General features: G+C 30.6%; 1 protein-coding gene across 1 annotated transcript; it reads right to left on the bottom strand.

Moving 5' to 3' along the window:
* Window positions 1–6785: 6785 nt before the first annotated feature.
* On the bottom strand, window positions 6786–15539 carry LOC129920645 (ADP-ribosylation factor 2). Its single transcript, XM_056002086.1, has 4 exons — window positions 15125–15539; window positions 7399–7661; window positions 7198–7323; window positions 6786–7120 (listed from the first exon to the last, which is right to left on the bottom strand). Exons 1-4 carry the CDS (start codon window positions 15189–15191, stop codon window positions 7034–7036), a joined length of 543 nt encoding a protein of 180 aa, XP_055858061.1. The 5' UTR covers window positions 15192–15539; the 3' UTR covers window positions 6786–7033.

Below are 15539 nucleotides of genomic sequence, written 5' to 3'. Positions count from 1 at the left end.
CAACACATTAAATGAAATCTAATTCGGAACAGAGATCATAGTATTCCATTTTATAATAATTAATAAATATAAAATAAATAAAGTATTTATCCATTCCTGCTACAGATACTGTCAGTGAAAAAAAAAAAACAGAACTATGAACTAAAATTTAAATATTGATTAATTACATTATTGATTTAATCTATTATTAGCATTATTTTGTGATTTTATTATTTAATGCCATAATTTGTTATATTTTTTTTTAATTTTAAATAATTTCCTTAAATTTTTTTCTCATAAACGATGTGTTTTTTTTTAATATTAAAATTTCGTTTTGGACTTATTTCCCTTACGGCCACAATGGAAAACGACTAGCTGCAACATTCAAAAAAGAAATATCTGTGAGGAAGCTACAAAATACTAGCGAAAGGTTGAGTGAAAATATAAATTAATTTTTTATTTAAATGATTTTAAAAACCAAAACATCACTAAAATAACTAATAAATTATGATGAAATAATAAACCGAAATAACTGTGAGTTTATTATTCAGTAGGCATAGGCTTTTTTTAACCTCGAAAATATACCACACATTTATGAAGAGGAACTACAGTGATGGACAAAACAATAAGACCACTTCTATCACTCTTAAAATATGCTCTCTATTTCTTATTGAAATGAAATTAAACTGCTCTTTTTACTATATTCTACTTTAAATAACAGTATGACCAAGTGAAGTCATTTATTCAAATTTTAAACAATGTTTTAAACAGAATACTCAAAGGCCAAAAAAAAGTTTGGGAAAACATTAAAATGGATCGTGGAGTCCATTGTCCTTCATTGTCCGTGAGAGAATTGATGCATTAACTGACAAGAGAAGGCAAATCATAACGGGAAATTGCCGAAACTATTGGTTTCTAATCACTTTCCTACTTTCGTATATACAACGAATTGTTGATATGTCTAAGAGTATGGAGAAAAACATGAAAGAGCCGAATAACAATAATCATACTTGAAGGAGCTAGTAAAAATGCTAAGTCTATTCATTTAAAGTGATTAACTGATAAAACTACAATTGGGTGAAGCTAAATCATGTGGTGAGGTGGCGCAGTGCGTAGTGTACTGGCCTCTGAACTCGCTTGGTGGTTCAATACTCAAGTGTGACGGAAAAAGTTTTTCAAATTAAATGAAAACTTACTAGACTAAGCACCACACACAAATGGAATTAAGGATTTTGATGATCGGATTGGCATCCGTGAAACAGTACTGTAACTCTAGCCATAAACACTTGGTGGTAGCAGCTTCAAGATGTTGTTGTTGTTCAAAGATTGTAATGAAATTGACGGTATAAAATAGCAGCCAAACTGCAAGTATGGAAACATACGAAACTTAAACTTATTTAAAATATTATAAAAAAGATTAAGTGTGATAAATTTCTGCCTAACACCGCTAAGAATGTGAAATGGCTGGAAACGAAGCCCCTAAATAGGACTACGATTTTGTTTATCATTGCTCAATTAATTTTGATGAAGTAGAAAAGTTTCATAGATGCTTTTTGAAGAAACTGTTCAGTCTTCCGATGAAATCCCCGAACTATGCCCTATATCTTGAAACAGGGGTGGAATCGTGTAAGCTGACTTTTGATAGTTGACTGTCAAATTCAAGAAAAATCGTCTGTGTAAGATGATAGTCAAAAGTGACTATTATATTTTTTTGACTTTTTCAGCTGACACTATTTAGGTGTCAATTTGATACAATTTAACATTTGTAGCATATTTTTTTCTTGGTTTTCGTGGTGCTTTTACTTTGTTTGCGAAAAATGAATATTTTTGTGCCTGTGCAATTATTTTAAACCTACAAAATTAAAATAAAGTAAATGAATATGAAATAGAAAATAGAAGAGCCAGACTTGAGGAACAAATTAAAATTTTTCGTGTTTTTAATAGACTCGTACAAAATTTTCGAATAACATAAGATACTTTTTTGAGTATATTCAACATTTTGGGTTTGCCATCTGAATTGAAAGTTTATACAATATTTTGTGGGATTCTTTTTAAGCGATCCTTTTCGAGTTTTGTTTTCTAGGTAGATAAGTTATAAATTATTATTTTAAGCGTTTTAAAAAATATTAACTTACGTTTTTAATAATTGTCTTCTCAATTGAATCATTTATTTTCAAAACATAATAAGTCCACTTTTTTTCAAAATTCGTTTTTTTTTACTAAATTGTTACTCTAGGGATAACCACGTCTATCTTCAAAATAATGAAGTATCTACTCCATCTATATTCGATTTTACAGCTAAGCGAAATTTATCTTATCATCTTTTGAAAATAAACAACAGCTTTTTTATGTGTAAATGCTATATTAAGGTACTGGCTAAAAATCTTAAGTTTAAAGAGTCTTTAAAGTTAAAGAAGCACTCCGGACATTATATTTTAATCTCAAATACAATTTTGTGATAGACTGGGGATGAAAGCAAAATTGTGTACCCATTTTAAAACTAATTTCACATCCGTTTATTTTCAAAGTATGATAAGTCCAAAAGCGTTATTATTTTTTATCTTTTGAACTATCTCTCCAAAAATTAAAATCGAAACGGTATTTTGTACCTAGGCAAAAGTTCTACACAATATATTTTTTATAAATTTTCCTACAGAAAACAAAAGAAAATAGAACGTTTTTTTCTTTTCCTGCAAAATTTAAAATCATGGACTTATCATGTTTTGAAAATAAATGATTCAATTATTGTAGCTATGGAAGTGAAAAACTGAAACTCTTCATCGGTTATTTTAAAATTTACTGACGTTTGATAGATGTCAAACCCAAGTGATACCAAGTAAAGCAAAATTAAAAATGATCTCAAAACGATCACCTTACTCAGGTGGAAAATAGTTGACTATCAAATTTGATAGTAAAAAATATGATAGTCAAATATCATTTTAGTCGATTCCACCCCCAGGTCTTCCTAAAATATACACCTACACACTCAAGCTGCATGCAGATTACATATTAAAAATTCTATCAACCGGACAATCGACTGACAAAACAAATGGCACTGTACGAATTAAGAAATGCGGATTGGTGGTTGGCGAAGTGGAATGAGCTGGGAAATGCTTGAGGTGAAGTAATAACTCTAGATCATAGTAATTTGATGCAATCAAAGGAAAAACTTTACAAAATAATTCAAGCCCACGAAAGTTCTATGCGAGATGCATTTATTGAAGAAGCTCAGATGTCGGAGAGTAGAGTTATTTACTCTCAATTAAAGCTGAACCTTTTGGAAGCAAATTATTTCAACGATGCACTCACTTACAAAGAAATATCTTTAATATTTAAGACGAGGTGCGAAGTTCTTGGACTTAATGGAACGCCATATAATAACAGCTTCAACCAATTTTGTTCACTGTGCAATCTTAAATCGAAAGAAGACTGCTTCCACCTTATAAGTGTTTGTCCAATATTTGCACAACAACGAATTTCGTTCTTTGGAAAGAGAACTTTCACACTTCAGGAAACAATCTCTCTGCTAAAAAGTTCTATGTGTACATGGAAGAAACTCTATCTTTTTCTGAAAGACGTTTTAAAATATAGGATGCTACTTGTAACAGAATATTTATAGTCATTTTTATATAATTTTTGCTTTTTTTCTTTTTTGATAATGTAAATGTATATGTTTTTTTAATTATCATTTAAATTTGCCAACCGAGCTGATGGCCAAGCCTAAGCTTTAAAATTCATTGTAAAATTTGTACATAGTTTTTAAAGAAACAAACCAATAAATTAATTACTTACCTACTTCATTGCTCAATTCTCTGGTACACCAAAATAAATTATTATACAAAATAAATCTTAATCAATTTAAAATGTGTTTTTTCTATATAAAATTTTGTAGGTCTATATAAGAAAATGAAACATGAATTCTCGAAACCAAAAACAACTTGACATAATAATGCTTCCGTTCTTTTAAAACAATTATGGGTAAACGGATGCATTTAACAATTGGAAAGAAACGGAACGCTCGGTTTTGACATTAACTTCCGTTCCCGTCCGTCTATAATTGTAATAGACGGACAGTTTTAAAAATATTTTTAAAGGCCCAACTATAATTATAAAACTGTTTTTATTCAATTCACAATTCGTTTATCACATTTTTATTAAGTAAAAATTAATTTAATTTTTCCATCCCCCTTGATCGGTCTAACATAAATGTATTGTAAAAAAAAAAAAATTGAAAAGCAAACATATTATTTAGGATGGTGCAAAAAATGTTTCTTTTTCATTTTTCGAAAAATTTAGATTTTAATGACACAAAAAATTTCTAAATCGTGTTTTTTGAGCTATTAAATTTAAATTAAATTTTTTCCTAGTAGGGTGGCTCTAAAAAATGTTATCTTCTACAGTTGCTTGTGAATTACAAATAAATCAACGTAGATATTATTTTGACCAAATTATCGAAGAAAAAAAAATTCCATTAGGTCGGATCAATTTTTTTTTTTAAATAGGTAATTAAAAAAAATAAAATTTCGCTGCAGAGAAGGTTTGTAAAACAAGTTTTATGAAATATAATGTAAAATTGGGTAGGTATTTTCGCATTAGGGGGCTCAGAAATATGGTAGGTATATTTTATATTTACGCTTGGAATTCAACCAAATTAGATTTAATTAATTTGACATAAATTTAATATTACTATAGCAAAAAACGCACTTAACAAACTTTCTGTGCACTAACTTGCACGCAAAAAAAAACTTTCTTGAACACCCTAAATTAAAATATTTTTTTTCATCGATAACACAGGTCTACAAGGTTTTTGGTGCCGAGACTGTGATATACTTTTCTATAGGCTTTCGGTGTGCTGAATTCGAATTTGAAGTCAGATATATCCTATTAGCTTCCGTTTTTGAAATATTACCGTTAGAAGATGTAAAAAAACTACTTTTGAGGTTATGCTTTTATGTGAAGACATTTTTTTTTAAATATAAATTATAACGGTTTCTATAAGAACTATATTCCTTCTTTCAAGATCTTTTTAAATCTTTTCGATATCTTTTTTATTGTTCGAGATATCGTCAGTTTTTTGGGTTATTGTAATGTATCAAACAGATATCACGTTTTCATCTCCTTCTTGATAAAAACATACTTCAGTAAAAAAGATATTGCAAAGATTTAAACAGGTCTTGAAAGAAGGAAAATGGTTCTTATAGAAACCGTTATGAATTATATTAAAAAAAATTCTTCAAATTAAGGCATAACATCAAAAGTGGTAAAAACGTTTTTTTTTGCATTTTCTAACGGTAATATTTCCAAAACGGGAGCTGATAGGATATTTTTGACTTCAGATTCGAGTTCAACACACCCAAAATCTTCAGAAAAGTATATTTTGGTTCATGTGGGGAAGATTAACTCCAAAAAAGTAAAAAAAAAACGATTTTTTCGAACTTTCTAACGGTAATATTTCAAAAACGGGAGCTGATAGGATATTTCTGACTTCAGATTCGAGTTCAGCACATCAAAAACTTATAGAAAAGTATATCATAGTCTCGGTACCAAAAAAAAAATTTAATTTTGTAGACCAGTGTAATTTGTTTCAAATGTTAGAAGTAAGAAGTTTTAGAAGTAAGCATGTATTTTTTTTCTGAGCCACCCTAATGTAACACGGTTTATAAATTTGCCGTGTTATTAAAAACAATGTTTTCGGGAACTGTAAAGTAAATATTTTTTTTTCTTACTAAACAAAACTCATTCTGTGGTCATTTTTTATATTTTTTTTCTGACGGTTATATGACTGCTGAAAATTGTACTAACGCAGGCCTGCAAACATTCTGCAGAATTGGTGTGTTCATTAATGCAGCAAAGCAGAAAGACGATTGGACTAACGCAGATTTCCGACATTTATGAAAACACCCAATTGTTTTGACCGTTTTAAAAATCAATTTATTTTCGCTTTTCTTTATTTTTTTATTTAAACAAAAAATCTTGTTAAATAATGAATTGGTATATAAGTTCCTGATACTGTTAATATTATATTAATAATTTCTTTTATTTTAAAAACAAATAAAAATGTGTTTTTTAAGATAAGTTTTTAAAGTAAGAAGAAGTGGTCTTATATATAGACGACAACACCAGCAATGATATCAAACGAAGGGTAACTCTTGCCAACAGCTGCTTTGAGAATTCAATTGACTACCAAAGCCCTTTCTCGAGCAACTAAGATGTCCTGTAGCCCTGCTAAAAATGTTTTTTTTTTTTTGAGCAGGGGCGAACCTTGTATTTTTTCAAAGATCCGAAAAAATAAACTTGCAGCAACCAGACGTCCAAGAAACTTGGTTTTCAGTTATAAATAGAGCTTGCAGAGCCCATTCTTTTGACAACTTTTTTGAAAATACATTTTTTTATCACTCGATAGAATTGGAAGAAATTTTTGAAAATGGATTTTTTTAGGCAAGGGATTTTTCCTCGAAAATCTTTAAAAAAAAAATAATTTGTAATTTTTTTAACTGAATGCATACACCTATCCACTACGAACTCATTTCTGTTAACCAAAAATTGTTTCTATACCGTGATCCGAAAATATTTGCTCCCGAATGTATCTGCTTCGGTAAACACCTTCCAAGTGTTCATCACTCAGCTAAAATATCTCCTCATAATTATTCCATATTTTTAAACAACACTGTTTACTTTTTTGCAGTTTTCGAATCCAAATTTCCCGCAACTCTTTCCTTCAAGCTCGGAAAATCGAGGCATTGCCCTGTGTATTTTATAGTTAAATGATTACTTTATAGATAAATAAATACACAAAACTTTTTCCATTTTCCATTTGTTACATAATTTTTATTCTTGAATATTTGTATAATGAATTATTTACTATTTATTTCTTTTAATGACTTTGAATTCATATTTCCATCGAATGTATACGGTTCTAAACATCTTTCTCTCTTGGGCTCACTTACTTTTTTGTTTTATACTTATTTATATTTATTATGTGTGTGTGTTTACATATACATATATATATATAAAGATCCTTGGTGAAAATTTATTTTAAAACATCTGAGTGGCATCATTTTTTAGCAAGCTCATTCGACAGCCAGTCGAGACCTTCGTACAGCCCATGACCTTGTGTAGCACAAGTAGCTTGAATGTACCACTGTAATTTGAAAAGAAAAATTCAAAAATCAAATGTTTGTAAAATTTAGAAAAAAGAAAAAAATATAAATTTCATACATGTCGTTGACGGAGTTGATTCAAACGTAGTTTGTCTGTGAGCTCAGCTGCACTCATTGCATTCGGTAAGTCTTGCTTATTAGCAAATACTAAAAGAACCGCATCTCGCAATTCGTCCTCTTGCAGCTGCAAACAAACAAAAACATTCCATTATTAAATTAATATTTTGAAAAAAAAAGAAGAGCATATAAATCAACATACCATATTTTGCAATTCCTTTTCAGCCTCATTTATTCTGTCTCTATCATTTGAGTCCACAACAAAAATTAGACCCTGAGTGTTTTGGAAATAATGACGCCACAATGGTCGAATTTTATCTTGTCCACCAACATCCCACACAGTAAAGCAGATATTTTTGTATTCGACAGTTTCGACATTGAAGCCAATTGTAGGTATGGTTGTAACAATTTCACCGAGTTTCAATTTGTATAGGATCGTGGTTTTACCAGCTGCATCCAAGCCAACTGCAGGATTAAAAAAAAAGAAATAAAAAGAAAAAAATTAAAATTAATACAAATTTCAATACAGGAAAATTATGAAAATTTCTCGAAAACGCTCTTAAGTCAATCTGATTTTAGAGTACTCTTTGTGTGGATGTTTCATAATTTCATATTGTTCCAAAGCATTTATATGTCAAAATGTTAAATGGTTTGGAGTGCTTTATTGACCGTTGATTCTTTTTTGAAAAATACTATCGACAATATAAACCCAAAACCAGAAGAGGACTTAAAGGATTTGTTTGAATCATATTTCCCTCTTAAAACCATTAAGTCTGATAAAACAGTAAATCCTCTTACTTCTCCTCGTGGTGCCAACGCTATTTATCTAAAAGACATTTTTTTAGAGCTTATCGTTGCAGTCCTTCCGAGAATAAATGGAAAACCTATTGTAAGTACAGGAACAAGGTTAAGAGAGAAATAAGACCATTCAAAATGGAAAATGGCATTAGGAAGTTTGATAATATCCAATCCAGCAAGGATCTTTGGAAAAAAATTAATTCTTCTGGTCTTAACGACAAGGTTATCTACTCTGCAGATCTGGATCCCTCGACTGGACTTTTATATTTTAGCAAAGCTTTCGATAGTGTAAATCATGTTCATCTTTGCTTTAAACTTAACCGATATTTTTTATTCACTAATTGTGCCTGTTATTTGATTTTTTCATATCTTTCTCAACGTTTTCAATATGTTTTTGTTGGTGACAATAAATCAAGGGGCACGGTAGTGCCCAGCCAAGTTCTCTAGCAACTTTGGCACTACACCCTTATTTACAGGAAAGAACTCAGGCCATTTTCGACCCCCCTCTAACTTCCACACCAGAGATGCTAGAAATTTTAAACTCGCTACGTTTGTTGAGCTGGTCCAAACCAAACTCCTCACAAAATTTCAGCCTCTTCCGATGAGTAGTTTCTGAGATATAGGGCTTCAAAAATCGCAAAAACCGTAACTGACTGACTGACTCACTCACTCACTCACTGACAGATCATCAAAATTATGGAGAACTTCCCGTAAACGTAGAAGCTTGAAATTTTACACGGTGATAGGACTTGTGGTGTATACAAAGGGAAAAATCGAAAATTTGAGATTTTCTATTCAGGGGGCGTGGCATCCGCCCATTTCCGCTGAATTTTCATCAAATATTATAGAGCACTTCTGATTATCGTAGAATCTTGAAATTTGGTAGAATGGTAGAGCTGGTAGTTACACAAAGGAAAAAATTTAAAATTTGAGAATTTCAGCCAGGGGGCGTGGCAACCGCCCATTTCCGCTGAATTTTCATAAAATATTATACAGCTCTTCTGGTTATCGTAGAATCTTGAAATTTGGTAGAATGGTAGAGCTGGTAGTAAATACAAAGGAAATAATTTTAAGTAAGAGAATTTCAGCCAGGGGGCGTGGCAACCGCCCATTTCCGCTGAATTTTCATAAAATATTATAGAGTATTTCTGATTATCGTAGAATCTTGAAATTTGGTAGAATGGTAGAGCTGGTAGTTACACAAAGGAAAAAATTTAAAATTTGAGAATTTCAGCCAGGGGGCGTGGCAACCGCCCATTTCCGCTGAATTTTCATAAAATATTATACAGCTCTTCTGGTTATCGTAGAATCTTGAAATTTGGTAGAATGGTAGAGCTGGTAGTAAATACAAAGGAAATAATTTTAAGTAAGAGAATTTCAGCCAGGGGCGTGGCAACCGCCCATCTTCACTGAATTTTCATCAAATATAGATATTTTCAATTCTACAGCCATACCTTGCAAAAAGAAGTGAAATCACAACAAAAACATTACTGTTAAAAAAAGAGCCAAGTTCACCTATGTTGAAATTATGCTGACACAAAAAGTACTGAGATGTAAAAGTGTACCAAGTTCTAAAGTTTGGGTTCAAATTTGTATCAATAAAATTTTGATTGTTTACTTGGCAATTTTTGAAATAACTTTAAAAATCGGTAATTAAAAGAAAAATTGTCAAGAGAACAATCAAAATTTTATTGATACGAATTTGAACCCAAACTTTAGAACTTGGTACACTTTTACATCTCAGTACTTTTTGTGTCAGCATAATTTCAACATAGGTGAACTTGGCTCTTTTTTTAACAGTAATGTTTTTGTTGTGATTAGATTTTATTGAAATTACTTCAAGAGTTTCCCAGGGATCGATTTAAGGGCCAATCTTCATAAATGATCTCAATAATTCAACATTTTTTTCATTAGTTCATCTGTTTGCTGATGATGTTCAGCTTCTTTTTCCTTGTCCTATTAATGACTTTTTTTTCCTTTATCACTTGTGTAAATTCTGTGCGTACTTGGGATTTAGAAAATAAATTAAATCCCAGACAAATCCCAGGCGATAGATTTTTATTTCAGATCAATGAGCAACATGTTGGACCCGGTTTTAATGAACTATATTATCATTTATTACCAAAGCAAGGTAAAGAGTTTGGGTTTTATACTTGACGAAACATTATCTTGGGAAGCTCATTCTTACAATGAGCGCAAACTTTATAATATTAATGAATATTTGACTATTCATATAAAAATTAAGCTCGCCAAGGATCTTTTGGTTCCACTCTTCTTTTATGGTGCCAAAATCCTTTCAGGAGCTACTGGTATAGTGTTGTCAAGATTAAAAGTATGCTTCAATGATGTTGTCAGGTATGTTTATTCCAAAAAAAGGAGGGAAAATACAGCAGCCCAACAAAATTAAGGGAACAAAAAAAATCGTGATTTTTTTAGTGATTTTCGATAGGCTGTATCTCAGTAAAAAATGATCGCATCATGACAAAATAAAAAGCATGTGAAAGTTCTATTCTTCTAGTTTTAGGATTAAATATTAAAATATTTTCTTTCTAAGGGTAAAATAGCTAATAGCTGTTCAAAACTGTTGCTATTTCCGCCAAAAGTAAAACTATAGGAAGACTTAAAAAAACACTGAATATAACAATAAATGGCTCTTACCTCTAAGAGTCTGAAAACATATTTCTCGTGATTTTTCATAAAGTAAATAGTATGTTTATTCAGATCATTAAAATGCGACTTTTTGGTACATTTTACATACAGCCCTTTTCTGCTATTCGATTCACGTGAATCGGAGGATTCCCTTGCTTAATTATGTCAAATTGGTTTTGAAAAACTTCTAACTTTCGATAGCAAAAAAAAAAACGATTAAGGAAAATCTAAAGCCACTTAAGTAAGTTGCTAAGTCAAAAAGACCATTTCTTAACTTAGTAACTTACTAAAAATTCTATTTGCATTTAACAAAATCGTTAAAATTTTGCGGAATTGGTTTTCAATGGAATTTTTTTAACTGGAATTGCATTGCAAGTTTTGTAGTATTATAGCTCAAATGTTTATTATAATACTATACCGAGAAGGCCAAACTTTGTCTCAGAGTTTTTTATTTGTGAAAAAATAAGAAAAAAATGCTACGGGAACAAGAGTTAAAAATGTGATTTTTAGTTAAATTTTAATAAGATTATTCGGTTTTATTTTTTTTTTTTTTATAAAATTATGCATTTTTTTTGTCCTAGTTTTGTAAACTTTTTTTTTTGTCCTTATTTGTCCGGGAAAGTCCGGGATTTTGCATCTCGATTACTAGTTTCGTCAAAATATATCTGGCAACCCTAAATCAAAGCAACAACCAATCAAAATATTTTAAAATAATCATCCAATAGAAATTACTTTTCAAATATTTATTTAAAAATTTTGGCACTTAAAAAAAAAATCAAATTTCTTATAAGCGATTGCTTTGATAAATAAATAACAAAAATGAACTGTCCCCACCAAATTGAAACAACTGAAACTGAAATACAATTATTATTATTTTTTTTTAGTGGATCTCTGATTTCCTTAGCAGAGGGTGTTGTTGCGCTTTTTTTTCTTAAGCAGGTATATCTGCTATAGTTATGTACAGTTATTTAATCAAAAAAATTCAAATGTCTATACAGGGTGTCCGGTAGAAAATGGATAAGCCTGAAATGGCTGATAGGTGCACTTTTGACTGTTCTGAAACCGAATAGAAAAAGTTTTTATCGCAACCAGTTTAGAAAGTATTAGCTTTTTTTCGTTCAGTGTACTTTAAATTTCATTATCTTACATTTTCTTAAACCACAACCACAAATGAATGAATTTTATAAATTTCTTATTTTTATAATTTTTTACAATAATTGGCTCACTACATAAGAAGTTATAATTTTTTACAATAATTGGCTCACTAAATAAGAAGTTAAAAGTTTTTATAACTGTTGCATCTTTTCTTTTAAAAAATTTTTGATGAGGTTGTATTGAGCGAACGGGACCGAAAATTTCAATTTTTCTATAAAACGAGATCATTAAGAAGTCAAAACTCAAAACAAGCTGTCCCGATGCATAATTGTATGCCCATGCTTAAACTGAGCAAACAAATATTTTTTTTGTACTTTGCATTAAAAAAAAGTTAATTTTTTTTTTTTTATAGCCATTGTTCAACGGTTATAACTCTTTTTTAATAGTAATGTGTAAGAAGAATTATTGTAAAATATGACTGATTAAAAAAAACTGATGGAATCCATGCATTTGTGGCAGCAATGTGAAAAACTTAAGATTTTACAGTTAAAATAATTTATTAAATTAATAGGCTTTTTTTTGCCTTTTGGTACCAATAACTTCCTAGTAACTCTCGATTTGATAAAAACTTTTACCAATCTGCAATCCCCTTTGGACGAGCATATTTTTAAAAAAGTTGGCCACCTACGTTCCTATGGATTTTTTTTATACCACAGGTTTCATAAATTTTTTTTTTCACATTTTGCATCGAAAAACAAATTTCAAATTTTTTTAAAAGAAAAGATGCAACAGTTATAAAAACTTTTAAATTCTTATGTAGTGGGCCAATTTATTGTAGAAAATTATAAAAATAAGAAATTTATAAAATTCACATTCATTCGTGGTGTGAACGAAAAAAAGCTAATATTTTCTAAACTGGTTGCGATAGAAACTTCTTCTATTCGGTTTCAGAACAGTCAAAAGTGCACCTATCAGCCATTTCAGGCTTATCCATTTTCTACCGGACACCCTGTATATAACAGTATCAAGCGTAAACGGATTCGAAGGATCACTTCAAACATGAAATCTTGCTTGTTGCTTGATATTTTTAGAAACTCACGAAATGATTTCAAATTTTTTTTTTAAACAAAAATATATATATACATACATATATATATTGGTATAGCGGTCTGAGACCCGTGAAATACATATCACTCCACTCATAAGAGGGTTGGGAGTAGCACCCACAATTCCTTGTTGTTCTTTAAAGATTATAAAATCTTATTTCATAAAACTTTTTTTTAACATGATTTCATAACAGGTAGGAGATACACTTGGGTTTGGCTTTTATTGTTAGACCGTGAGTTGGCAGAAATTTTTAGTGATACTTCATTTACAGATTACAGAAGTACCTAAATAATTTTCAATTGCAATGACAACGAAGACTCTACCTTTTTTTTTTAATCCTAAAAACTTCTCACATGAGTTTCAAAAATATCAAGCACAATTTTAAGTTTGAAGTAAATCTATCAATCCGGGATACTAACATAAAAAAAAAATACTCAAACTTCAAGAAATTCGATCTATCCGTTTGGTTGTGCCGATGTTTACCTACTTACAAGTGGACCCTCAACCGCACAAATGTACGGACAGTATCAAAATCTCGAAACAATATTTTTACCCAGTACAAAAACTTGACCTACAAAGCTCGCAAAATGCCCAAATGTTTTCACCTATCATCCCTACAGTTTTATTTTTATTTTAATATTTCTACAAACATTTATGTATATCAAAACCATTTTACATCTCAGACCTCTTTTTCGTTTTTATAAACATAAAACTTTCAACCAATCCCATCTTCTGTTTGGCTTATACATATATTAATGTTTGACCAATCAGATAACAACACTTCCATTCCATTATTGTCATTATTTCACAACGTTCCTCTCATGGATACCAGATCGAATACTATCCCCAAAAAAAAGCCTCCACAAAATTCTGATCATTTGTATTCCTAACATTTGAATTCGTAACATCGTTACATTCGTATCATAGTCGCTCGTACCATTTGTTTGCGTATCATCATTACTATTTCTTTAGACATTAATTACACCGGTTACCGACATACAGCACCGGTTACCTCTCGCGTAAGAAATCTGCTGTCGGCTCTTAGACTATTATGAAGCACCCTGTATAAAAAAAACCTAATAAGAATAAGTTGAGCAAAGTATGTGTGATTTTTAGGCTAAAATTAACCACAATCCAGAAGCACTTGGGCTTAAAATAATTAAATGAAATTTTTACTTATAAGTTAATCAAATTACTTATTTAGCAACTTTTAATCGCTGAGCCTTTTTAAGAATCCAAAAAATTGTTATTTAACCCAGTCTTTATTTCTCCCAATTCACTTTTTGTGACATTATTCAGTATAGCTGATAGCTGTTACTTTATTCAGCAAAGAACTTTATCACAAAAAAAAAACACAATCATATGATTTGACTGACATTTAATGGGAGTGTCTTAAGATTTCAAATCATGAATAGATTTGTTTTATTTTTGAGAATCAAAACTTTGTCACTAAGTGTGACAGTACGGAACAAAGCAGCAACATTCACAGAATGACAGTTCTTCCAGAAGAAGATCAAAACGAGAAAGCCAAGTCTCAAATTAACAAAAAAAAAATGTACTAAACCAAAAGATAGATAACAAAACCTTAAACGTGTTTTGCAGTTTCAAATAGACATGAATCTGCATTTACACACAAAACCGTCAAAGACACATTATTGAGAAAGTAAAAAGACCATTCCTTCTGTATGCAACTGTGTGACCCTCCCATAAATGAATTTTTACAAGATTACAGAAAAAACAAAAAAACTTCCAACATCTTTTAGAACTTCTCATGTAATTGTGTTTTGTGACCCTACCATTCCCTCCCCCTTTCCCGGCAGCATTCTAGACCAATCACTTAGTCATCAGAATTGTGTTTTAATAATTTAATTTTTTTTTTGTATCCACGACGACACATATAACAGAACAGAAATGATTGGAGTTATCCACCAAGTCGTTGAAGGTACAAAATACAATAACCACGTAGGTTTTGTTGTTGTTATTGTTTTTTTTTTTTTTTTTTGTGGACAACTACGATAACGACAACGATGCCCTGATGATGATATTCACATGGAAAGGAAATGTATGTAGCCCGTGCCGTTTGCTTTTTGTGGCCGTGGTGCAAATGACGACGATACAAAAATGTTCTATTTTTATTGAATAATGGACACAAAGAAAACAAAGCGAAAGCACACTCTTTTGACCTGGAAGAGAACTGGACAAGCACAAAGACCAACTACTACCTGTATCTGTTCGACCTCCTCCAGGCTAAACGATAAAGGATTTTTTAATTAACTTACCCATTAATATCCGCATTTGTTTTTTGCCAAATAGGCGGGTGAGGAGGCTGGAAATAGTCAAACCCATTTTCTTTCTGCTTTCTTCTGTTCTGCTGCTTTCTGACGACGACGACTATTTCCCACGTAGTTTTTTTTTAGCGAGCACTGGAGGCGATAAATAATTTTTTTTTATGCCGATACACAAAAACTTTGGACATAAATTGTCGTTCTCAAAAGAATTATTAAATTTTATTCGTTTTTATTTTAATAATGTGGTTGGATGTGGTGTGTATAACGCTAAATGGTGGTAGGAGGAAATTTTTTGAAAATATTTTTTTAATACAAAAAAAAGTTAAAAAAATATTCTACGAAAGCAAAATTCCCGACGACAAGAGAAAAATGGACAACAATCTCGCTCTCAGAATAATAATGTTCT

The sequence above is a fragment of the Episyrphus balteatus genome, chromosome X, assembly GCF_945859705.1.
Source record: "Episyrphus balteatus chromosome X, idEpiBalt1.1, whole genome shotgun sequence".
Classification (NCBI taxonomy): Eukaryota; Metazoa; Arthropoda; class Insecta; order Diptera; family Syrphidae; genus Episyrphus; species Episyrphus balteatus.
Note: the sequence above shows the minus strand (reverse complement) of the source record. Positions and strands in the feature narration are given on the sequence as shown.